At 40.9% G+C, this 26967-nt stretch overlaps 1 protein-coding gene and 1 pseudogene across 1 annotated transcript; both read left to right on the top strand.

Moving 5' to 3' along the window:
- Nucleotides 1–2660: 2660 nt before the first annotated feature.
- LOC145107175 (tubby-like F-box protein 7) lies at nucleotides 2661–7493 on the top strand (annotated as a pseudogene).
- Nucleotides 7494–21746: 14253 nt separating this feature from the next.
- Nucleotides 21747–23776, top strand: LOC145109542 (PQ-loop repeat family protein / transmembrane family protein). The gene is made up of 8 exons (XM_079046722.1): nucleotides 21747–21974; nucleotides 22094–22226; nucleotides 22590–22679; nucleotides 22829–22953; nucleotides 23052–23094; nucleotides 23171–23288; nucleotides 23384–23433; nucleotides 23515–23776. The coding sequence occupies exons 1-8, from the start codon at nucleotides 21856–21858 to the stop codon at nucleotides 23644–23646; spliced, it is 810 nt and encodes a 269-aa protein (XP_078902848.1). The 5' UTR covers nucleotides 21747–21855; the 3' UTR covers nucleotides 23647–23776.
- Nucleotides 23777–26967: the final 3191 nt, after the last annotated feature.

Here is a 26967-nt window from a genome sequence, read left to right as displayed (position 1 = left end):
CGGAGTACTTGAGGTCATGGACAATAGATATATACATCAATGAAGTTTGGTCTTTGAGTATTGATTTATTGCTAAAAAAACACCAACAAAAAATATACAATTGAATGTTAATTGTGAAGTATAAACATATACAATAATATATGTTTGGAAAAATATACCGAATTATAACACTATACTTTCAAAATACAATGCTATAATGAGAAAAAACTAAAATTTGAAACTTTCGTTTTAGAACTTGTATAACAATTGTGAAGTATAAGCACATACAGTTATAAAACATACATATATAGCATTGAAAGTACAATACTATAATGAGAAAAAAAACTAAAAATCCAAACTTTCGTTTTTTCATGAAAGTATAATGCTATTTTACAAAACGGGTCTCTTTGGTAGAAAAAATAACATAACTGGTCCATGTGGCATAAAAAACACATAATAGTAAAATACAAAGCTATAAAGCATACTTTCATGCTAACATAAAAAACAAATGTGAATTGCTCTTGCATATTTGAATGTATATTCGCTTTTGCCTATTCAAACAAATGTCAATTCATTTTTGTTAACTGTTTTTTCAAATGATGCAAATTTACAGTCGGTATAGTAATGAGATGGAAGAAAGACAATGAACATAAGTTAAAGAAGAACAACGAAATAACATACCTGATGTGCTTAGCAGATGTGTGAACCAAAAGCGACAAAGAACATAAGTTAAAGAAGAACAACGAAATAACATACCTGATGTGCTTAGCAAATGTGTGAACCAAAAGCGTATTTCCAGAAGAATTGATCGAAGGGGCGCAGAAAGATAAGTGAAAGGACAATAAATTATGATTGATATATATGCAATCTTATCTTTTGTAAGCATAATTGTTGGGATTTATTTAAATAGTCAAAATCAAAGTTTAAAAAAATATTATTTGAATTTGAATGCATAATTTTTTATGGAATATATGGAAATTTTTATTGAATATATGGAAGGTATATTTTGATTTCGAATTGCAGGGAGTATTTATTCTTTAAAATATGCAATCTTATCTTTGTGTTTTAAATATGAAATCCCTGATTTTTTGGTATTTAAATGCAGATAAAACGGATGAAGGTGTTTCAGAAATTGAGTTTAAATTGGAAAGCGGATCACATTCCTGATTTGCTAAGCTCGAAGTTTAATGAAGCAAATGGGCATTTTCGGAAATTCACATAGACATTTGAGCGAGAAAATTCGATTTGAGGAGGCTGAATGACTGCCACGTGGCGTTTTGGTACTGTTTTATTAGAATAGGAGATAAATTATCAATAACAGTAATAAAAAAATAAAAAATACAGAAATTAATTAAGAAAAAATATGAAATAAAAAATGATTTGGATGCCTTTTATACAAGTCTATGTCGTTTTATAAATTTTTTATAAATATTTACATATTTTAATCAGATAGTGTGTTTACAAACATTGTATATTTTAAAATACATATTAATACGTCATTATTTTTTAATTTTCGTTTCCTCAAAATTTGATTAATAATTGAATATTTCTTCTTCATAAATCTAGTAAAATTATGAAATTAGGAGAATTATGAAACATGTGTATACATACCACAATAAAGAATAATAATATGCTTAACTACAACGTTAACGAATGTTTATATAATTGATATATAAAGCCAGTGGTTATTTACGTAATTTAATAATATGATTAATATTTATAAAAATGTAATCGTTCAAACTTTCAAGGATTTTGGAGTAACCGTTTGTTGTTTAGTAACAAAATAGGAAAATATGAGACTTAAACCATAAATGCTAAAACTTAACTCTAAACCATGTAAGGCTAAAGGGTGTGGTTTTACAACTGCCACTTTATAATGGTATCGGCGTATCGCTACCCATCAAACGGAAATTAAACATGAACACTGGAGTATTCGCCGAACGCCTATAACAAAGTAATCGGCAATGCATACTATGTTGTTCGAAATACCAAATGCATTTTTATTCCTAATCAAAAACAACAAATCACATATATTTTAAAGAAAAAACGATATATTTTTATTTTTAATCTAAAACAATAACATGTTTTTATTTGAAATCCAAAAACTATAACTAAATTTATTTTTTACCACAAACAACAATGTACTTTTCATTTCAACTCAAAATAAGATGTCAAAAAAATCGTTTGCCTTCAAACTATTCGACGTCGCTGCATCGCGCGGGTATGCTGCTAGTATATAATCCCGTCCAATGTACTTTTCCTTTACACTCTGATGGCATAAAATCCCGTCCAATTAATCACGGATTTTTGATGATTCAATTTCAAATCCTGAGTAACTGATATCCCAAATAATCAGGGATTTTGTTTCCTTTCTAAATTCCATTTGAGAACGATGTAACAGACAATAAATACTTAATCTTCTCAAAATTTGAAATCCATTGGCTAGGGCTTCAAGCTGCATATATCAAATGAATACTTGCTATGTATTTCATATACATCTCCATCGAAACCATCTCCCTCACCTTCGTCTCTCTCATCCCAATATATTCCTCCGGTTCTCACATCTTTGTAAGTGTTCCTGTCACTAACTCTCTATTTTGCCCTAACCACTTCATACATAAACTCTAGCAAGCAGCAACAACAGTAATCCTCTTCTTGATTAAAAAAATGAGAGCTCCAATATGAGGGGGTATGTTTCTCCCTGTAATGCCAACAATCATTTTATTTTCTTTATTGGTGTCAATAATCGTTCCTATCACGTCGAACCAGCGGCCGATCGAATTCGATTAAGGAACTGACGCCCTTATCAAAACCGCCGGAAATTAACATTGCTGCTGTTCCCGGAGACGATGACGTCGTTGGTGAACAGAACATCGGCGAGAATAATGGAAGAGGTTCGTGGTCTAATATGTTGCCAGAGCTCTTAGGCGAGATAATCAAACGAGTGGAAACGAGTGATGACCGGTGGTCGCTCCGTCGAAATCTGGTTGCTTGTGGATGTGTTTGTAAAGTTGGAGAGAAGTTACGAGAGAGATCGTAAAGCCTCCTATTCACAGCGGGAAGATCACATTCCTTTCTTTGTCTTAAGCAGGTACGATTTGGCTGTATCTTATCTGATTTTATGTTTCAAGCTATATACCTTGATTTTTATGTCGTTGATTCCACAGAGGCTTGAATCAATGAATTAAATGTAGTTAGTTTATTTTTTTCATTTTTTTTGTTAAATTGCTTTAGATTCTTATGTTTATCCAGATGATTATCTGGTTTGTTATGGAGAAGCTTTTGATTAGCTCACACAACTAAAAGCAAGCAACAGAAGTCAAAACTCCATAAAGTCAATTCTATTGTGATAACGATTAGGAACAGTTTTATAGATGCTCGCCTGTGGCCACGGTTGCCAATTTTGACTAGGTCTTATTTTGAAGTATTCTCCAGTAACCACGTCGTTCATTATAATATTGTTTACTTCATCGTCGAATCCACATGGTAAATTAGGGAATATATGCCTAATGATGCTTCGTATATAATTTCTGCAAATTGTTACCTTCTAAGTTTCCATTATTCACTTATTACGCTATAATAGATCCTTGAAATTTATCAATGTTGTTAATGGATGAACATGCTTGATTTATCTAACGAATTTCCATGTCTTTGCAGCCTGGTTTAGGTGATTCTCCGATTCAATGCGTGATTAAAAGAAACAAGAAGAACTCAGTGTTTTACCTCTATCTTGCTGCTACTCCATGTAAGCATCATCGATAGCTTTAATCTCTTTGTGAATCATGTATTATACAACCAGACATGCCAGAAAATGATATTTCTGGTAACTTGTAATTGAAGTATTAATCATTTGGATTCCATTTTTGCAGCATTTACAAACAAGGGTAAGTTTATTTTAGCTGCAAGAAGATATAGACATGGTGCTCACATGGAATACATAATATCACTTGATCCAGATGATTCATCTCAAGGAAGCAATGCTTATGTTGGTAAATTAAGGTAAGTGACTATTTCTTTTTTGTACTTAATGAGCTTAATGGGTTAAGCACTTAATCTATACACCTATGCATTGATGTTTCTTTATGACATAATATGTACATGATGACTATTTTACCCTTCACATGTAACACCCATAAAATTCAAGCCAAATTTAAACTTTTTAATACATTTTAAAACCATTAAGTTATTACAGTTTGTTTTCAAAATGGTTCAGACATCAGAGTATCCCCAGAATCAATCATGAAAATATGAGGAGGTGCACGATCACGCCTTCGCCTTCCCGCGATCATCAGAAATACCTGAAATAAAATCAACAACTGTAAGCCCGAAGCTTAGTGAGTTTCCCCCAAAATACCAACCCATACTAGCCAGAACAAATATCATATCAATACAAATACATAACAGCATGCATAATGAGTCATCAGCCTGACTGGACCGCCTCACAGGCCTTCAGTCTATCTGGACTGCTCTTCGAGCCTTCGGCACGTCTGGACCGCCATGCAGGGCCTACAGCCTATCCGGACCGCTTGTCGGGGTATGTTGGCCTACAGCACAAAGCAGGACCGCCTCAACCCAACCCCTAATCAAACAAACATGTGCACATAAATATCATACGCTAGCTTATTTCATATAACAGTCAAACCGATCTAACAGATCACCAATCATAGCAACATCCCAATAACCGGGATACAGACCTAACCGGTCACTAACATAGCATCATCCTATAACCAGGACAATCATGTGCACATAGACATCATATAACACTAGCATGTATATATATAACAGTCAAACCGATCTAACAGATCACAAAGCATAGCAACAATCCTATAATCAGGATATCGACCTAACAAGTCACTAACATAGCATCACCATCCTAACTACCAGGATATAAATCAGTAAGCATAACATGCAATAATCTGAATACAATCCATAAAGGGCCGGCCTTGGTGCCTTAGACCCTGTTGATATAGTGAGGAGAACTCACATGGCACTGCTGAAGTCCCGCAGGTACACTCCAGCTGCTGATTCATAGATTCCCAAACTGTCAAAATCAAACAATACCCAATTAATAATTGGGTTCCAAGCCCAAAGTCCAACTCACACTCCAAAGGCCCAAAAGTCAAGTAATGGGCCAAAGCCCAATATATGGCCCAATTTTCCAAATTGGGCCCAGACCTCTACATGGTCTTTCCTTAAGGCCCATCCAATTATTCCAGTCCAATTCCCGTGGCCCAATATCACATAATCATAAAGGTCCAATTATGGCCCATCTATGGCCCAATTTTCCAAATTGGGCCCAAGTCGTGACATGGGCCTTATCCTAAAACTCATACAATTATTTAATCCATTTACTTATTCTTGGAAAGCCCATTAATAGTCCAATCACCAAAACCCAAAAGAAAGGCCCAACACAAAGCCCAATTGAAATTAGGGCTTCACATAAATTGATGATTAGGGTTAAGTGTTTCTTACTTAACCCATTAAGGACTTAATCCATTAAGGACTTAATCCATTAAGTCCATTATTGCCTTAAGCTAGTTTGCCAATGATTATTAATTATTATTTTAGGTTTAATAATTAATTCTTGTATGTGTCCCAAACGATTCCCACAATTAGGGTTTTATGCCCTTAGGGTTTTCCAAACCCTAATTAGGGTTATCCAACCCAATACTAGCCCATTAGTCCATTAGTTGGGCTTTTAGGTCACATTGGGCCTTATTGGCCCATTAGGGTTCCATTGGGCCCATTAGGGTTTAGTAGTCCCTTGTCCAAACATCCCAACGAGTCACAAACCAAACAAAGCACACCGCCACCCGACACGGCGGCCGGTGGCTGCAGGAGGCGGCAGCCACCACCTTACGGTGGTGGTTTAGACTTTTCTTTCATTATTCCACTTGTTACAATTTACAATACCATCCGATTAACACACATACAAACACTAATACACACACAAAAAAAAATAACACCCTACAAAAGCATACACACCCTCCATGGTGGTCCTTTAGGCGGCAGCCACCATGGCCGGCAGCCATGGTGGTTTTTCCTTGGCTTTTTCTCCGGCAGCAGCAACTCGAACACATGTAGACTCAGAACACGCACAACAACAGTGGTTAACGAATGGAAAAGAAGAAGAGGGTGGCAGCGGGTGTTCCCGGCGGCCACTCGATCTCGCCGGAGGGAAACAACCGCAAGTGTGGAGACGACAACAACTTCCTTATTGGCGACAGCCACCATGGCCGGCTGCCATGGTGGTTCATCACGCCTTTTGCTTGACATAATCCACTCCCACATGAAATCGTATATCCAACCACGAACCTAACCACCATCCCCCATCGGCGTGCGGCGGACGGAAATACCACAGGAGGTGGTCACTCAGAGCTTACGGCGGCGTCGGGTACAGCCAAGCGTAGCACGACTGGAACGAAGAGAAGGTGTGATTGGGGTGACGGTAGCGATGCACGACGACTACACTGTCTGTGCGCTTCCACCAGCCGCGACGTCAGTCTCCGGGGAAGCTTCACGTCAATCTCCGGTACCGCCGATAATAAGGATGTGCAAGGTTGACTTCGTCGGCGGTTGGCGATGGTGCTCCAGTGAGCTCTGATGGCGACAAGCATGGCGGCTGGAGAGAGGTAAAGTGAAGGTGGCGGCCGAATGAAGCATTTAGAGTTAGGGTTACGGAATGGTGGACGTTAAATACCGACTCCATTGAAATATTATCCCATATTGACACATTTAGTCCCTCATTGTCCTTCTTTCTTCAAATTCAATCCAGAAATTACCATTCCCACCCTGTCTCCTAAAATCCTTACAAAATAAATCCGATATTTACTTTTTAACCCCTGTTTCCATAATTTCTTTTATATTAAGCCCCAAATAATACCAAACACTCCTTGACTTATGAAAATCTTTACAAATTAAGTCCCAAAATTACACTTTAACCCCTGGAGATTCAATTCTTGCCATTTGACTTCCTAAAACCAACACCCCACTAACCATTTAATTATTCTATTTAAAATGGGGTGTTACATCACATGTCAGATTTTCTTGGCACAAACTTCACAATATATGACAGGCAACTACCACACAATGGTGCAAAACACTTAAGTAACAAATCTGTGAGGCAAATTGCAAGCAAACAAATAAGCCCACAAGTTCCATCAAGCAACTTTGAAATTGGAGAAACTTCATACAAATTCAATATTTTGAAATCAAGGGGTCCAAGAAGAATGATGTGTTCTCTAACATCCACATCAACATCACCAGATCAACAGTTTGACTCTGGTCAAACTCAAACCCTTTTGAGAAACAAAGCTCCAAGGTGGCATGAATATTTGTAGTGTTGGTGCTTGAATTTCCATGGGTGGGTGACAGTTGCATCGGTTAAGAATTTTCAGTTGGTGGCAACATTGGAACCGAGTCAACCAGGTGGGAAAGGTGATGGTGAAACGGTTTTGCTTCAGTTTGGAAAAGTTGGTGATGATATGTTTACCATGGATTATAACTATAAATAAATAGTTCAAAGTTTTCAAAGTATAATTCTTTAATAAAAAAATTTATAGAATAAAATAACTGTTTGCATATAGTTTTTTTTCATATATTTGAGTAGTCATTATGATTCCGAATTACAAAGTGTTCTTTTTGTTATTTTTCTTTTTTCTTTATAATCTGTGGTTTCCATGGGTTTTAAACCTAGTATATATATATATATATATATATATATATATATATATATATATATATATATATATATATATAGGATGTTAACTGTTTTTGTGACTCTTGCATTGTATAATGGGCTGGGTCCAACGACATGCATGTAGGGTTGCGCCCAACTGCATGAGAGGGTTGGAACCATTATATAATAGGCTAGGCCTATTGTATGACGGGCTAGGCCTAATTATATGTTAGGTTGGGCCCATTGATTAGGAAGGGCTAGACCCATTGTTATGGGTTGGACCCAATATGCGGGCTAGACCCAATTATCTGTATGGTATATGGTATTTTGGAGAAACTCATTAAGCTTTGTGCTTACGGTTTCATGTTTATGGTTTTAGGTACTTCTAGTTCGAAAGGGAAGGGCCTGACGTGACTACACAACATCCCCTAGAGTTTATTCCGCATTTGAATTGTCGTGATTTTTACTCTGATTTTTAAATACTATTTTTCATATTGAATGATTTTGCGAATAAAATGTTATATGAATTGATGTTTTAAAAATGAAAATTTTCCTTTGATTTTTGGGTTGTGACAAGTTGGTATCAAAGCCTTGGTTTGAGGGATTCGAGCATACTCTCGGGTGTGACCGAACTCAAACTGATGAATTGGTAATCTTTTGAAAGGAAAAAAAATTTATGAAAGGATTTTTATAAAGAAAAAGGGGTTGTGATGCGTGCAATCAACCGAGCTCAAGTAAGTGATTCCCAGAATATCCATACATGTTGCTATGTTATATGATATGAATGCTTGCATGCTAGGATAATGCTAAGGGTACTTTCAGGAATTACATGATAGACTTGCCTGATATGTGATGCCTCGTAGCCTATGAGGAATTGGATGTTATGCTAGATTTAGAATCTATGTTGGTAGAAGTAATTGCTAAGTTTATGCTTTAAAAATCGTACACGATTAGGATCATATAGGCCTAGATTGATTGATTTAGCCTTATTTCATGTTCCTTGTCTGGTTGTGATCCTAGGGTAGAGTCATTTATGTTGGATAAGGTGTCTAAGTCCATTACTATTTTTGGTATGTACTTGACCCGACCCGGCATGGTCCATTTGGGTTGCATGGCATCATGCATTTGGATAGACTAAATGAGAGAAATAACACTTGTGGTTTATTAATATATTATAAGTTCTAATATATTAATAGTATTATTTAATTAGTATTGATCAAGAATTAATCTAGAATTAATTAAGTGATCAAAAGGTGACTAATTAAATATATGGGTTGATTATGTAAATCATCCATAACTTGTATAGTGGGCTAAAAGGCTCCATGGATTATCAAGTTGGGTTAAACCCATTGGATGCTCCATGTAGGCTCCATGGGAGTTACCAACCCATGGGTCATGGAAATGAAGAGTCATGTCACATTAGGGTTTACATGGTGTAACCCTAGATGTGACACACTATATAAGCAACATGTTCTCCACCAAAATCGGCTACACATAGTTACAAGAGGGCTAGGCCGATTTTTACAAGTGTTTGCATTCTCTCAAAGTCATTCCAAAGCATTTGGTGTTGTGTGAAGCATTTGAGGCATCACACTTGGGGTGCTAGGCTCTCAAGGTTTCAAGGAATCATAACAACTACAAGGTATGTAATTCTAGCTATCTTTTTATATTATAATGTTCCCCATGTATGCTAGATAGGTTTATGAACCTTGGAAAAGTATTTTGCATGTATTTTAGACAAACATAGATCCAAGGTTTTCTAGGGTTGCATGTACACTTAGGAGTGTTAGAATGCTCAAAACCCATCAATTTATTCGACAATCTATTTTGATCCTGTATTGTGTATAATTTGCATACATAAGGCAACCGACGGTAAGAGTAGAAGTTCCTAGCATGGTAGTAGTAAGTGAGCTTGGGATGTCCTTTGTTTGCCTTGTGGCTTGGAGTGTTACTGCAAGAATGCTGCTTGCCTTGTGCTCTATAGGACCCTTAGTGATGTGAGTCAACTATTAAGTGAATACTTTAAGTCACATGCTACAAAGGTTAAATAATCTCATAGTGATGGATTCGACTATATTGCGCAACTCTCGTTTTAGTCTAACCATTGTAGGGTTGAGTCTTTTACTCGAAGGATTATCTAAGCTTTGTTGCATGTGATTGTATTCATGAAGTAGTTAGCTGACATTAGTGGGAGTTCTTCAGCAACTGATGGCAGGGTGAGGCCGAGAACCTAGGAGAGCCTAGGAAGTGCAGTATGTTTCATATCTGGACTCCAACACCTTTTGATCAAGTTTATAATGTTTTTTTGGACCTCATGGACTAGGAAGATTTTGATCTTTTGCCTTCCTTTTCAGCCATGCAAGTTATTTTGGTCATGTAGGCCATTTTGGTGTATTAAAGTTTAGATCTTAAAAGCTTGAAACATTATTATGAATAAAGTTGGAAACTTTATGTAACACCGTAATTTTTCAAACAATTTTTCACTTTTAAAAATATAATTTCATTCACAAATACTCTCAAATCTCAATGTACCACATCTCAAATCCATAAAAAAACACATCCCAAGATCAAAATGTATAAAACTCCAATAGTGTGTACTGATCATGCCGGCGCCTTCCCGCGATCCTCACTGGTACCTGAAACACATAACACAAAACACTGTAAGCATAAATGCTTAGTGAGTTCCCCAAAATACCACATATAACACATATTAGCCACTCGAGGCCATAACTCTGTGGGCCCACTGGCCCTAACTCTGTGGACCCTCTGGTCCTAACTCTGTGGACCTTCCGGTCCTAACTCTGTAAACTCTGGAATACACACAGCATAAATCACATAGAAATAATGCAGTGCAACACATCACATACATAGCATACAAGATACTCTGTCACATAACTCTATTTACCACTCAAGGTAAAGTATAGTGAGAAGACTCACCTCGGGTAACTCGGTAAATCTCGAACTCGGTAAAATCTGGTCTAGCCCCCGCCTAATCACATGGAATAAGCACTCTAATCAATACAACCCTCAAGGCTAGACTAATCCCTCTCTTAGTACTCTCAGAAGGGTAAAAGACCATTTTACCCCTCTCATGGCCGAAAGACCCTAACATTGACCAAACCCTAAAAGTCAACAAAAGTCAACGGTGAACTTTGACCAAACTCGCCGAGTGCACTCGTGTGACTCGGCGAGTACATGCATGTCTTCTTCGGCCCTGGTCCTCACTCGACTCGCTGAGTCAACCCTACACTCAACGGGTTGTCACCGGTCGCGAGTCGCGGGGCAACCTGACTCGACTCGTCGAGTCCCTTATGGGCTCGGCGAGTCCCTCCCATGAAAACACTCAAAAGATCCTTTGAGGTCAGATCTGCTTCACCAACCAGTAGATCCAACCTTCTAACACTCGAAAGTCACGTAAAGGTTAAAACTTTACGTTCATGCAATGCTTATAAGACCAAAAATGGAGAAATAACCTTTTAAATGGGGTTTTACTCTCAAGGCTCACATGAAAGCTCATAAAGCTGGAAGCTTGGGACCTTTTGGACCTCTCAAGGTCCAGATCTATCATCTATACCCAAAGGGACCTCATATGCTTCACAATCTAACTCAAAATTGTGCAAAGGAAACCCTAGATTCAAGGAATCTATCAAATACACGAAATGGGAAGGAACTTGTACCTCAAAACGTGAATCTCAGTGTGAACAACACAGATCCAAGCTCCACAATTAGCCTAGCTTGTTCTACCTCCTTCCTTCTTGCTAAAACACACAAGAAATGGTGAGTTAGCCTTCCTCTTGCACCACAACGATCTCTCTGCTCTCTAGGGTTTCTCAGGGGTGAAGTGGCCGCAAATGGAGGCCATAAAGGCCTTTAAAAGGGATCAGGCCCTGAGATTTAGGGTTTCACTTTACAGCGCGGACTCGCCGAGTCCACGCATCGACTCGTCGAGTCCCTCATTAATCCAGACAAGAATTCGCGATCCTACTCGGCGAGTCTGAGCGCCTACTCGCCGAGTCCCTCCCTAAAACTCAAGGTAAATACTTAAAATAAGATACCTGGGAATCCGGATGTTACAATTCTCCCCCACTAGAATCAGACTTCGCCCTCGAAGTGTTGCTCAGCAAACAACTCTGGATGCTGCTCCCGCATCTCCAACTCCGGCTCCCAAGTCAGCTCGGACCCTCTCCGATGTTGCCACTGGACCTGCACCAGAGGCACCTCCTTGTTCCTCAGAACCTTGATCTTCCGATCCCGGATCGCGATTGGCCTTTCAGCATAATTCAGGTTCGCATTCACTTGAATATCCTCCAGCGGCACCACCGCCGACTCATCGGCTATACACTTCCTCAACTGAGACACGTGGAAGGTATCATGAATCTGACTCAACTCCTCGGGTAGCTCTAGATGATATGCTACCTTTCCCACCCTCGCGGTCACCCTGAACGGGCCAATATACCGGGGCCCCATCTTGCCCCTCTTCCTGAATCGAATCACTCCTTTCCAAGGGGACACTTTCAGGAGTACGAAGTCTCCCACCTGGAACTCAAGCTCGGATCGTCGCTTATCCGCATAACTCTTCTGGCGACTCTGAGCCGTCAACAACCTCTGTCTAACCTGTTGTATCTGCTCGGTCGTCTGAAGCACTATCTCAGTGTTGCCCATCACGCGCTGCCCTACCTCTCCCTAGCAAATGGGAGTCCGACATCTCCTCCCGTATAACAACTCGAAGGGAGGCATACCAATACTTGAATGGTGGCTGTTGTTATAAGAAAACTCAGCCAACGGCAGATACGTGTCCCAACTTCCCCCGAAGTCCAACACACATGCTCGAAGCATGTCCTCGAGCGTCTGAATCGTCCGCTCACTCTGCCCGTCCGTCTTTGGGTGGTAAGTGGTACTGAAATGCAGCCTCGTACCCAACTCCTCATGGAACTTCTTCCAGAACTTGGAAGTGAAACGTACATCTCGGTCTGACACAATCGAGATCGGTACTCCATGTCGCGATACCACCTCCCTCACATACAACTCTGCCAATCTCTCTGCAGAAGAGCTCTCACTGATAGCAAGGAAGTGAGCGCTCTTCGTCAGTCGGTCGACAATCACCCAAATCGCATCGACACCCCTTGCGGTCCTTGGCAATTTGGTGATAAAATCCATGGAAATCTGTTCCCACTTCCACTGGGGAACCTCAAGTGGCTGCAACTTGCCGTGCGAACGCTGGTGCTCAGCCTTAACCCTGCGACAGATCAAGCACCTCTCAACAAACCATGCTACATCCCTCTTCATACAGGGCCACCAGTAATCTTTCTTCAGATCCAAATACATCTTAGTGGCCCCGGGATGGATCGAGAACCTCGTCGGTGTGCCTCCTCCATCAAAGTGGTGCGCGTCCCTCCTGCATACGACACCCATATCCGACCCTGAAAGGTCATAAGCCCACGGCTATCGGCAACGAACTCAGGTACCTGTCCAATCACCCCGCTCTCTCTTGCGGTTCTCCGGTCTCACGGCCTCTGCCTGGGCCTCCCGAATGGTGTCCAACACCGGAGTCATCACTGTCAATCTCAAACAAACATCTCGTATCGGGGCACTCTTCGCCCTGCGACTCAGGGCATCAGCTACAACATTAGCTTTGCCCGGGTGGTACATGATCTCACAATCGTAATCCTTTACCATGTCCAACCATCTCCACTGGCGCATATTCAGATTGGGCTGATCCATCAAATACTTCAAGCTCTTGTGGTATGTGTATATGGTACACCGAACCCCATATAAATAGTGACGCCAGATCTTGAAGGCGAACACCACTGCCCCCAACTCCAGATCGTGGGTGGGATACCTCGTCTCATGAGGCTTCAGCTGCCTCGATGCATACGCTATCGCATGCCCCTCTGCATAAGTACTGCACCCAACCCTGATATCGATGCGTCACAATACACCACAAAATCCTCCATCCCTTCCGGGAGGGCTAACACCGGGGCTTCGCATAACCTCTGGCGAAGTGTCTCAAACGAGGTCTGCTGCTCCGGTCCCCATGAAAAAGCCACACCCTTCCGGGTCAACCTGGTGAGAGGCACGACGATCTTGGAGAAATCCCTGATAAATCTCCGATAGTAGCCAGCCAACCCCAGAAAACTCCTGATCTCGGTGGGGGATCTCGGCACCTCCCAACTCATCACCGCCTCAATCTTGGCCGGATCGACCAATATCCCATTCTGGTTGACGAGGTGTCCTAAGAACTGGACCTCTCGTAACCAGAAATCGCACTTGGAGAATTTGGCGTAAAGCCTCTCCGATCTCAGAACTCCGAGGATCTCCCTCAAATGCTCCTCATGTTGCTCTCTGGATCTCGAATACACCAGTATGTCGTCGATGAATACAATCACCGATCGATCCAACATCGGTCTGCACACCCTGTTCATGAGATCCATGAACGCTGCCGGTGCGTTGGTGAGCCCAAAAGGCATCACCACGAACTCGTAATTCCCATAAAGAGTCCTGAACGCCGTTTTCTGGATATCCTCATCTCGCAACCTCATCTGGTGATATCCAGACCTCAAGTCTATCTTGGAGAATCAAGATGCTCCCTGCAACTGATCGAACAGATCATCAATCCTCGGCAGTGAGTAACGGTTCTTGACCGTTAACTTGTTCAACTCCCGGTAATCAATGCACATCCGGTGTGAACCATCCTTTTTCTTGACAAAAAGGATCGGCGCTCCCCACGGCGAGCTACTCGGTCGAATAAATCCCTTCCCCAGCAGCTCCTGAAGCTGCGAGGATAACTCCTGCATCTCTGGCGGCGCAAGGCGATAAGGCGCCTTGGCGATAGGCGCTGCCCCCGGAACCAAATCGATGCGGAACTCTACCTGCCTCTCGGGAGGCACGCCCGACAACTCCTCGGGGAAAACATCCGGGAACTCACGCACTATCGGGACCTCATCGACCGACCTCGGTCTCTCTGCATCTACTCTCGTATCCACCACATAAGCCACAAACCCACTACAGCCCTGCTGTAGGCTCTGCCTCGCTCTAGCGGCCGAACAAAATGTTGACCCAGAACGGGTACCCTCGCCATAAACCGTAAGAATTCCCCCACTAAGGTCTCGTATGGTCACCACCTGTCGCTCACAGTCGATAACCACTCCAAACCTGCTCAACCAGTCCATGCCCTCGATGACACAGACATCTCCCATCGCAATCGGGACCAAATCAATCGGAAACTCAACGCCGAAGATTTCGAGTACACATCCTCGGATCACATCAGTGGCATACACCGCTCTCTCGTCAGCTATGGAAACTCGCAAAGGTCGACTCAACGCCTCTCGACAGATACTGATGTGCTGACTAAAGGTTAACGACACAAAAGACCGACTCGCACCCGAGTCAAATAACACCAAAGTAGATACAGAACTCACAAGAAACGTACCTACGCATATCATAATATAAGCATAACACCATAATCTCAAAATAAATAGATGAAGGAACACATACCCGCCACAACATCTGGCGCTGTGCGGACCTCCTCCGCTGTCAACTGGAAGGCTCTCCCGCGAGCCTTTGGCGCCTCGGCCTTCACTGGCCGACTCTCTGCAGCTCGAACGGCAGCAAGGACAGATCCCTGTGATGCTCACTAGGCTGACCCCCGCAACTGCGGACACTCGGCCTTCCGGTGTCCGGTCTGGTTGCAGTGAAAACAGACTACAAACCCCTTGGGGCAATCCATGGCCATGTGCCCCTCCTTGCCACACTTGTAGCAAGACCCTGCTCTGCAAACCCCCTCATGACTCTTTCCGCACTTGCCACAAGTGCGGCTCTTCTGGTTCCCTGATCTCGAATCGGCGGGCTTGGCCCGCTTTGCTGCCGGCTGGGACTGTGCCGGTCGCCGATCCCTCCCTTGAGACTCCGCCTCCTCCCTGGCCTGAGTCTCGAGCTCAATCTCCCTCTCACGGGAATTTGCCTGAAGCTCGGCAAATGTCCGGTACGACGAGTTCGCCACGAACTCGCGGATGTCTCTCCTCAAAATGCTCAAATACCGACTCATGCATGCCTGTTCGGAAGACACGTGCTCAGGGCAGAACATCGCCTCTCATGGAACATCCTGGTGATCACTGTAACAGACTCGGTACCCTGCTTGAGGGTCAAGAACTCCTGGGCCAAACGTTCCCTTTCCACCGGGGGAACGTACTCATCACGAAACATAGCGGTGAACCTCTCCCAGGTCACCGCGGCAAGCTCTGCAGAAGAGTAGTGCGCTGTCACAAACTTCCACCAGTCCTTCGCTCCCAAGCGAAGCTGGTTCAGCACGAACCGAACTCTCAGATGCTTCGGACAAGAACACGTATAGAAGCATCCCTCAATATCAGAAATCCATCTCATCGCAGCGATCGGATCCTGCGTCCGATCAAACTCTGGTGGCTTCGTGTTGCTGAACTCTCGGTACAGCAACGAGTCACCCCCCTGCGGTCTCGTAGCAGCGACGGCTGCGGTGGCTGCAGCAACAACAACATCAGTAAGAGCAGCGTAACGCTCGTCAAAAGTCTCGATCAGGGTGGTCTTGATAGACCCAAACATCTCTGGTATCTCGGCTCGGATGGCAGCAGCCACCTCCTCATGAATCAACCTACGGATCTCCTCATCACTGGTACCACTGGTACCACTGCCTCCTGGGTGGTGGCGCGTCCCAACATGATGTCTCTGAAATACAAACGAAAGAAATCAGAGACTCGCTCGAGTATACTCGCACTCGATACCCAACCCTACTTGCTCTTTAGTACCCTAAGGATTCTTACTTTGACTGCTCACCGATCCGGTGTTTCCTGTAGTACGGACCCTTATACTACCTTCCACAACGCATCGGTATTCACCCCAAGTCCTCCTCCTAGGATCCTAGATCACAAGCACTCTATATCTCACTAAACTCAGGCTACTCTCCGGTAGACCACTCATAAGCTCCTCGTTGCTACCTACTTACTCTCGAAGTATCTCATAGTAGCAATAAATCCTAGGCTAAGGCATCACAAATCAGGCCCACTCTAGTCCTAACCATGAATATCTAGCCTACTCTAGCATGCATAGCATACCACATAATATCTCATAACACATAATGTAAGGGTATTTTGGGAAATCACCGTTCGGGCGCTGGCTGATCGTACACACTGCTCTGCTCTGCTCTTTTCAAAATCTTTTTACTCTTTTAGAAAAATTTTGTTTTATTTCGAAAAATTCCTCAAATCCTCAGTTTGACTTCAAATACGCTCGAAGGTGCATCCGAATCCCTCAAACCAAGGCTCTGATACCAACTTGTAACACCGTAATTTTTCAAACAATTTTTCACTTTTTAAAATATAATTTCATTCACAAATACTCTCAAATCTCAATGTATCACATCTCAAATCCATAAAAAACACATCCCAAGATCAAAGTGTATAAAACTCCAATAGTGTGTACTGATCATGCCGGCGCCTTCCCGCGATCCTCACTGGTACCTGAAACACATAACACAAAACACTGTAAGCATAAATGCTTAGTGAATTCCCCAAAATACCACATATAACACATATTAGCCACTCGAGGCTATAACTCTGTGGACCCACTGGCCCTAACTCTTTGGACCCTCTGGTCCTAACTCTGTAAACTCTGGAATACACACAGCATAAATCACATAGAAATAATGCAGTGCAACACATCACATACATAGCATACAAGATACTCTGTCACATAACTCTACTTACCACTCAAAGTAAAGTATAGTGAGAAGACTCACCTCGGGTAACTCGGTAAATCTCGAACTCGGTAAAATCTGGTCTAGCCCCCCGCCTAATCACATGGAATAAGCACTCTAATCAATACAACCCTCAAGGCTAGACTAATCCCTCTCTTAGTACTCTTAGAAGGGTAAAAGACCATTTTACCCCTCTCATGGCCCAAAGACCCTAACATTGACCAAACCCTAAAAGTCAACAAAAGTCAACGGTGAACTTTGACCAAACTCGCCGAGTGCACTCGTGTGACTCGGCGAGTACATGCATGTCTTCTTCGCCCCTGGTCCTCACTCGACTCGCTGAGTCAACCCTACACTCAACGGGTTGTCACCGGTCGCGAGTCGCGGGGCAACCCGACTCGACTCGTCGAGTCCCTTATGGACTTGGCGAGTCCCTCCCATGAAAACACTCAAAAGATCCTTTGAGGTCAGAACTGCTTCACCAACCAGTAGATCCAACCTTCTAACACTCGAAAGTCACGTAAAGGTTCAAACTTTACGTTCATGCAATGCTTATAAGACCAAAAATGGAGAAATAACCTTTTAAATGGGGTTTTACTCTCAAGGCTCACATGAAAGCTCATAAAGCTGGAAGCTTGGGACCTTTTGGACCTCTCAAGGTCCAGATCTATCATCTATACCCAAAGGGACCTCATATGCTTCACAATCTAACTCAAAATTGTGCAAAGGAAACCCTAGATTCAAGGAATCTATCAAATACACGAAATGGGAAGGAACTTGTACCTCAAAACGTGAATCTCAGTGTGAACAACACAGATCCAAGCTCCACAATCAGCCTAGCTTGTTCTACTTCCTTCCTTCTTGCTAAAACACACAAGAAATGGTGAGTTAGCCTTCCTCTTGCACCACAACGATCTCTCTGCTCTCTAGGGTTTCTCAGGGGTGAAGTGGCCGTAAATGGAGGCCATAAAGGCCTTTAAAAAGGGCTCAGGCCCTGAGATTTAGGGTTTCACTTTACAGCGCGGACTCGCCGAGTCCACGCATCGACTCGTCGAGTCCCTCATTAATCCAGACAAGAATTCGCGATCCTACTCGGTGAGTCTGAGCGCCTACTCGCCGAGTCCCTCCCTAAAACTCAAGGTAAATACTTAAAATAAGATACATGGGAATCCGGATGTTACACTTTATCCATTTAAACATTATGTTGATTCAGATCTGAAGGTTGGAGACTTGGACTTAATGGATTTACCTGAGAAAGATACATTCTTCGTCCTGTTCAGACTTAAAGACTAGATCTTGGTTGTTTGGACCATCCTAATGGATAAAGTTGGAAACTTTATCCATTATGAAGCTATTTAGGAACTAGACCTGAGGTTATAGGCCTTGGTCTGAACAAATTAAGCACTTAATAAAGATTTTGGCCTTCTGACCAGAAGTCACGACATGACATAGGATGTGTCACGACGTGACAGTGTCTAGAATCGTGATTGTTTGTCGTTACATTCTCACGGCGTGACCAAAGAATGGTCACAACGTGACGTTGACTTTGTCTAAGCTGACTGTTGACCTTGTTAACTTTGACCTTCGACCAAGGTTTTGACCAAAGGGTATTTTGGACAATAGTTTGAGACAAGGCCACTGTTTGTTGTACAAGTGACTTGAGAGTTGGTATATAGAATCGTGTTGTGTTCAACTATCCTTTCAGACCGAGAGGTGAGTTTTCCTCACTGTACTTGTGGGTCGAAGACACCAATTCCGGCCCACTAGGTTATGTATCCTGGTATAGAGGATGTTGCTATGTTGTAGTGATTTGTTAAGATATGTGTCTTGGTATATAAGATGTTGCTATGCGGTAGTGATTTGTAGATTTTCCTGTTTATCTGTTGACTGGTTATATGATTATATGTTTGCTGGATATATGTTATATGTTATGTATATGTCGACATACTATGGTTGGGTTGAGGCAATGTTGCTTTGTGCGGAAGCCAACAAACCCGTGAGCAAGCCAGACATAAGCTGTGGGCTAGAAAGGCAAGCCAGACTTATGCTGTCGGCTCGGGAGCAAGCCAAACATAAGTTGTGTGCCAGTAAGGCAAGCCAGACTTATGCTGTGGGCTCGGGAGCAAGCCAGACATGAGTTGTGGTCTGGAAGGCAAGCCAGACTCATGTTGTGGGCTCGAGGGTAATCCAATCTGTTAGTTGTGGACCCAGTATGCATGTTGTTATATGTTTGTGTGGTGGTATTTTGGAGGAACTCACTAAGATTTATGCTTACAGTTTTAGTTTATTGTTTCAGGTGCTTCAGATAATCGTGGCAAGGCGAAGGCGTGATCATGCACATCCTTCGAATTTATGTTATTGGATTCTGGGACACTCTAATTTATGAATTATACTTTTGAAACAATGTTTTTGTAAACAATTATTGCCTTGGTGTTGTTTTGGAAAAATGATAATTTTACTCTGATTTTTGGGATGCTATAAATCGAATCTTGATGAGTATAATTCTTTCATGCATGAGTTTGTGGTCTTTTGGTGAAGTTGTGAATCTAGGGCTTTGGTTGGGGAACCATTAAGCTATGCAAAGTCATAAAGTCAGGAACTTTATGACTTAAGACGTCCCTTAGAGCTAGATATGGAAATTGGATGATGTGGTCTTAAACATTAAGAGCTTTTAAGCTGAGATTGGTCAGCAGGGCAGTACGTCGGGCGTATTGGGGAGGTACGCGGGGCGTACTCGCCAAGGTGTCATTATGGGCCATTTTTGGGCCAGGAATTGTTGGGTCATGTATGGGAAGGGTAAATTAGTCATTTACCCTTAGCATGATAGAATAAGAGTTGGACCTTTGGTTATTACCCTAATTATTGATTAGGGATGTTTTTAGATATATTTAGTGTGAAGAGCCGGGTAGCTGCAACCCGTGTGTGTTCCGGTTATCTCGATTTGAGGTGAGCCTCCTCAGTGTACCCGTGGGTCGAAGGCACCAATGCCGACCCACTAGGATATGTTATATAGGATGTTAGCTGTCTTTGTGACTCTTGCATTGTGTGATGGGCTGAGCTCAACGACATACATGTACGGCTGGGCCTAACTACATGAGAGGGTTGAGCCCATTATATGTTAGTCTAGACTCATTGTATGACGGGATAGGCATAATTATATGTTGGACTTATTAGGAAGGAATAAACCCATTATTATGGGCTAAGCCCAATGATATGTATGATATTTGATATTTTGGAGAAAACTCACTAAGCTTTGTACTTACGGTTTCATGTTTATGGTTTCAAGTACTTCTAGTTCGAAAGGGAAGACCCGGCGTGACTACACAACATCCCCATAGTTTATTCCGCATTTGAATAGTCGTGATTTTTACTCTGATGTTTAAATACTATTTTTCACATTGAATGTTTTTAGATATAAAATGTTATATGAATTAAGGAATGACTGTGGTATTTGCATAATTGCATGGCATACACCGTCTCATGGTGGTGGCATGCCAAGCTTTTTTGCAGTATTTTAAAAACCGGTTCGAACCGGCCGGTTGAACCGGTCGAACCGGGAACCGGAGGTGAGGACGGTTCGATTTGGACTGGTTTTATAATGATTTCCTGACCGGATTGAACCGACCGGTTTTGGTAAAAAACCGGTTCAACCGGTTGAATTGAACCGGAATGGAACGGGTTGAACCGGACAGTCTTGAATTTTTGTGTTTGTTTTGGGCTTCTTTGTTTGATTTTGGCTTCTATAATAATTGTTTTTATATGTTACATTCTATTTACGTTTGTAATACTAAAAAGATGACAAGTTTTGTAATCAATGTATGCAGGATAATTAAAAACATATAAAAATATAGAACCGGTTTGACCATCCGGTTGAACCGGTCAAACCGGAAAACGTCACCCGACCGGTTCAATTAAAAAACCGGTTTTTAAAACATTGCCTTTTTACTACAAATGACATTTAAATGACGAGGTGAGAGAGGAGAGAGAATATGTATGTGACTGTATATTTATTGTTTTATATTTTTTTTGTTCTTATATTTTTTTGATGTAACACCGTGAGATAAAAAGACTAGAGAAAAGAAAATCAACATGAGAGTATTTATTTATAGCCGGACAAACCGATTATTCTGGGTGCGTAACCTTGCATCCCTTTAGTAAAAGGAACCGGAAAGATTCATTTCCCCTTTTTACTTTCCCTTGTTCTTATCTCCAAAGAACCCTCACACCTTTCAACTTACTTCCCACGTGTCTACCTATAATAGGAGTCCTGTCTACAGCCTCCATGCTCCCTTCCGCACTGGATCTGAACTCCATATAAATTATTAAATTTCGCCCCACGTCAATCCACTATAAATGAAACCAACTTTCTAATTCCAATAGAAACTTATCCCGGAAAACGAAATCACTCCCAACTTCCTAGATCAAACACACGCTCACACTCACAGTCGGTGTGTTTTCAGGTGATCAAGGAAGCATGGGGTCATGGAATTCAACAGAAATGGAGGTTTTATCCAGTGTATTGGGATGGATTGCATTCTGTGCTTGGTCTATCAGCTTCTATCCACAAGTCATATTGAATTTCAAAAGGAAAAGGTAAGTGTTCGATTGAAATTGAGTTTATATGATCTATTTATGCTACTTCAATGTATTTTCCAACTTAGTACACTGCTATGTGCTGAATTAATTTCTCCGAATTGGACTGAAACCTGCAGTGTGATAGGTCTGAATTTTGATTTCGTGGTGCTGAATCTGACTAAGCATTCGTCTTATCTGATATACAACGCCTCCGTCTTCTTTAGCTCAGCGGTTCAACGTCAGTATCGCCAGAAATATGGGCTCGATGAGGTTTTATCTGTCACTACTACATTTGTATTTCCATTTTCCATACACAGATGTTTAAGAGCAAGGTCATGTAGACATGTCGCTTATAGAATTGTGTTTTCAAATTGAATTCATGTCCGTTGAGATGGAAAGTAAAATATCCTTTCTAAAAAATTGAAATTCCTTACATTAATTAGATCAATATTGAAGGATCCAGATTTCATTCAACTTACATTGAACACAGAATACAATAAAAACGTAAAAGTTTTCAAATCTTTGTAAAAGTTGAAATTTAAGCCTCGAACATGAATTTGGGCATCACAGTAGATGAAAGATCATATCAAATGAGTTACGTTGTTGATGTATGTTTGCCTGATGCATTTGCAGATGATACCTGTAGCCGCAAATGATGTTGCTTTCTCCATTCATGCAGTTGTTCTAACTGCATTTACCTTATTCCAGATAGGCATCTATGATGTAAGTATCTACAATGATCAACAATCACATCTGATTTGAAGTGTTGATGAATAGTCAAAGATGATGCGTTGATTCCTTCAACAGTTCAACTACTGTCGTATCATTATCATACACTAAAAGACCCTAGCTAATTATTGTATTTTTTGCAGCGTGGAGGTCAGAAGGTCTCCAAGACTAGTATTTTAATACTCTCAGTAGCCTGGTTAACTGTTATCATCTGCGTGTTCATAGCTATACCTAGTCATTCATGGCTTTGGTTGGTGTCTTGCTTTAGGTAACTTGTTTCATTCTATTTCTAATTATCATCAAACCTAATTTACCCAAATTTATTGGGGTTATATAAATAAAGCTTGTTCAACTTGTGAATTGCAGCACATTACAGGTTGTCATGACAGTGATCAAGTACATACCCCAAGTAAGGAGTGTTCTTAATTAGCTTGATTTTAATACATGGGTTGAGATTGTTTTTTATATAAATTGTATGAATTTAGGCAGTTATGAACTTCCAAAGAAAGAGTACAGTTGGGTTTAGCATTGGGAACATTTTGCTTGATCTGGTTGGAGGATTAGCAAATTATGGGCAAATGACTGTCCAATCTATAGATCAACGTATGTTATCTTTTAATGCAAATTTCAGAGTAAAAAAGTTAAGGAGCATATATATACCCTAAAACATATTCTTCCCTTTTACTTGTATTTCTCAGATTCATGGGTAAACTTTTATGGGAATATAGGCAAGACATTGCTTTCTTTGGTATGTCACTTTCTCTTTATCAATTTTACTCTCAAAATATTATTTCTTAAAAGAAAAGGGGATTTTCTTTATGATATGCAGGTGTCTATTTTCTTTGACATCGTGTTTATCTTGCAACATTATGTGATTTACCCTGCCCACAAGATTGTGAAATCTGAAAGTCCAGGCATGGTAAGTCAGGAGCCACTTGTTACATCTAATGAAGACGCATGAAGTTTTGTTTCAATTTGGCTATAATTTTCAGCTTCTTTTTGATTTTTTTTGTAAAAAAAAAAAAATGCTGATTTGCAGTTCTGTAATTTGTATATAATATATCTCATGGTTCTTACTTCATAGAAGCTAACTTAAAGGTTCTATTTACAAAATGTTGTGTATCGAAAATGTTTATCTGATGGTTATATGATCCGTTTACAGGATAATGTATAAGCAGACTATTGAAGCTTGTAAAAAGCTTCAAATATGCCATCCATGTATGGACATATGATGATCTTTATCCCCATTGGTTCCATCCTAAATTTACTAGTTTTTTAGTGAATAGTATTAAAAAATTTAGGTTAGTTTTGTAATATTTAAAGACTTGGTTTGTCGATAATCCAGAAAATACGGAAAAGGCCGCCCTCAATGTAGTTTGTGTGTGTGGTGTGTGAAGACGGAAAAGAAACAAATGAGTATGACCAAAAGCAACACGCTTCCTTACAAAGTGTAAATCTAACATGTTTAGTGTGTTGATTTTAAACATAATTAGAAGATAAGTATATGGCACTGGTATTATCTTAAAATACAATGTGCAAGACACATGGCACAATAAAGTTCAAGAAGAAGGTTGCAAAGCCAAGCAGTCACAGCAACGGCATTATCTATGCCTCGGTGCAGCACTCTCCAAGAGACAAATTTTGTCACCTAAAAAGACACAATACCTTGAAGTAGATTAACTAATCATAGGGCATCCCGCCTAGGCTGCATAAGTGTAAGACACCAGACGTACCATTAAATATGGACGAATTAGAAGCCCATAAGAGAGTACCCCGAAGATAGCTAAGGATATGGTTCAACGTATTCATTTGGATTGTGTATATAGAGGCAAAGTTGGTGGAGAGCATAATATTAGTGACTAAGATCCCAATAGAGCCCAATGGGGCTATATTAAAGGGTCGTGATAAGGTACATGTTTACAAGCATAGGATATCTCGGAAGAGGGATTAGACGATGAATGTGACTGAGAACCCAATGGCTTGTATGTATAAAAGCAGAAGAACAATGTTTTAAAACCCGGTTTTTAGTTGACCCGGTGTGATGACCGGTTCATGGGTCAACCGGTCCAACCGGTTTAGGGTATTTTAATAAATAAAAAAGAAAGGATGAACCATTTATGTAAAACCACATTGCAGTAGCTAAATCAACATCGTGTAACTTTGTCTTGCTTTGCATAGCGGATTTGATAGTGGGTTGGGAAGAATCATTTATGTTTTTTTGACAAGAAAGGATGAACAGGTGGCATAGCTTTCCTTTTTCCCTGTTTAGTAGATCGTGCCTTGACATTCCGTATTTGTGCTTCTTCCATCTCTTCATCATCATCTGATATAGTAAGAGTATTTGTGTGTTTATCTTTTTGGGCATGTTCTATCAAGTTCCCTTTAATAGTAAAACGCACTTCAGGAGGCACTTTTAGACATGATACTACTTCACCCTTAATACCAGCAAGATGCTTCTTGAATCTGTTTATTCCACCACCACCGATCATTTTTTGACAAAAGTTACATATGCATGCTTTTTTCCCCTCTCATCAATTACCACTGTTGCATAATCCCACCCTATATCTGTCTTTGTCCGTACATTTGTATGAGCCGAAGAATTGGATGGAGTTTGTGATTGTTGTTGTGATCCAGAAGCCATATTTAACTGTTTGAAAATGAAAAAAGTCTGATGTCAATTTTTCCAATACTCAAAATCAAACATAATCAAGTTCAATTTCAAACAGAAGTTACAGATAGTCTGATGTCAAAAGTTTTCTAATGTCAACATTCAATTTTTCCAATATTCAAGTTCAAACATAATTTCTTACCTTAAATTGAAATCAAGTTCAAAGTGGAAACTGTTTTTCCAAGAAAAAACAGAGCACAAACTATCAAATTTCTAGAGTTCAAGAAGAATTGAAATCAAAACATCTTAAAATTGGTGGTAATTTGTTTCAACTGTATTGGAATATACAATAGGAATTGCAATATGTAAAACCCCTGTTTTTACATAATTTCTTACCTGAAATTGAAATCAAGTTCAAACTTCAAACATAATTTCTTAACTTAAATTGAAATCAACTTCAAACATCACTGAAAACCTTAAATTTTACTGTGAAAATTTCGAAATAAGCAAAGTCGAAATTTGTATTGTGAAGATTTCTTACCTTAAATTGAAACCAGCAAAGTCGACTACCACATGATACCATCACAGGAAACCCATCAAGCCGGAGCAGCAGCTACGTCGACAAAGTTACAGGGACATTGGCGTCGGTTTATGAGAAAATGGTGGATGTTGGGAGCGTCTCTGGAACAGGGCAACCAGGCAACCACACAGGTTCAGGTACGACGACAATGGAGAAAGGGATGGAAGCCAATAAGGGGGTGTCGAATATTTGGTAGAGACTAGAGAATAGAGACTGTGAAGGAAAGAATTAGGTTTCTCGTCAATGGGCTAAAATAAAAGAAGGCATTTGGGCTAAAATAAAAGAAACATTTGGGCTGACCGGTTCAACAACGTTTTTTCCGTTTTATTATGACCGGTTCGACCACGTATTGGTGAGAACCGGTCGGGTCGCTCCGGGTCAAAAAGTGGCAAAAACCCGGTGTATATTGACCCGCTCTAGTGTCCGGTTCCAGGTTCAACCGGTTGGACCGGCCGGGTTGACCCAGGTTTTAAAACGTTGCAGAAGAGAGATCAGACGATGAATGTGACACAATGCTAAAAAAATGATGACCAGATCGGTGAGTTCATGGCAAATTCAATAGATAGCCATGAACATGAAGAGAGGGACAAAGGGGTATCATATTTGCTTTTTTTTTTAAACGGCAAACTATCCTACTCCTAATCTAATCCTAAACACCACATGTCTCCTAGTGAGACTTAAACCCATGACCTGTCATTTGAGAGAGCCACTCCTTACCGCTAGACCAAAGACCCTTTGGTATCATATTTGTTTCTGCATATCTGCTTCTATAGAACCTAAAGAGGACAATAAACATCAAAACATCGATACCAAGCACAAGTGGCTTGTTTTAGGTCGTAGAGAGCTTTTCGAAGCTGACGAATATGATCATGTTAGTAATATTCACGTTCAAAATAGCATTTTTCATATCAAATCCATGAATGGGCCAACCCCATAAAACGGTATTGCTAAAATGGTATGAATGTTTACATGCTTGACTAAGAGGCTAAAGATCATATTAACGTCCAAATCGGGATGTTGATAAAACCTTGTGGCCATTAAACGACCATTATAACGGTCAAAATTACCATGGCCACCAAATATATGACAAAAGA

Source organism: Lactuca virosa, chromosome 4 (genome assembly GCF_052849685.1).
Source record: "Lactuca virosa cultivar CGN04683 chromosome 4, Lactuca_virosa_CGN04683_v6, whole genome shotgun sequence".
In the NCBI taxonomy this organism is placed as follows: Eukaryota; Viridiplantae; Streptophyta; class Magnoliopsida; order Asterales; family Asteraceae; genus Lactuca; species Lactuca virosa.
The sequence above is the reverse complement of the archived record's forward strand: the minus strand, read 5'-3'. Positions and strand labels throughout refer to the sequence as shown.

Coding starts and splice junctions, on each gene's coding strand:
- LOC145109542 (XM_079046722.1), top strand. CDS start 21,856: ATGGGGTCATGGAATTCAACAGAAATGGAGGTTTTATCCAGTGTATTG. Junction 21,975..22,093: donor TTGAATTTCAAAAGGAAAAG/GTAAGTGTTCGA, acceptor TGAAACCTGCAG/TGTGATAGGTCTGAATTTTG. Junction 23,434..23,514: donor GCAAGACATTGCTTTCTTTG/GTATGTCACTTT, acceptor TATGATATGCAG/GTGTCTATTTTCTTTGACAT.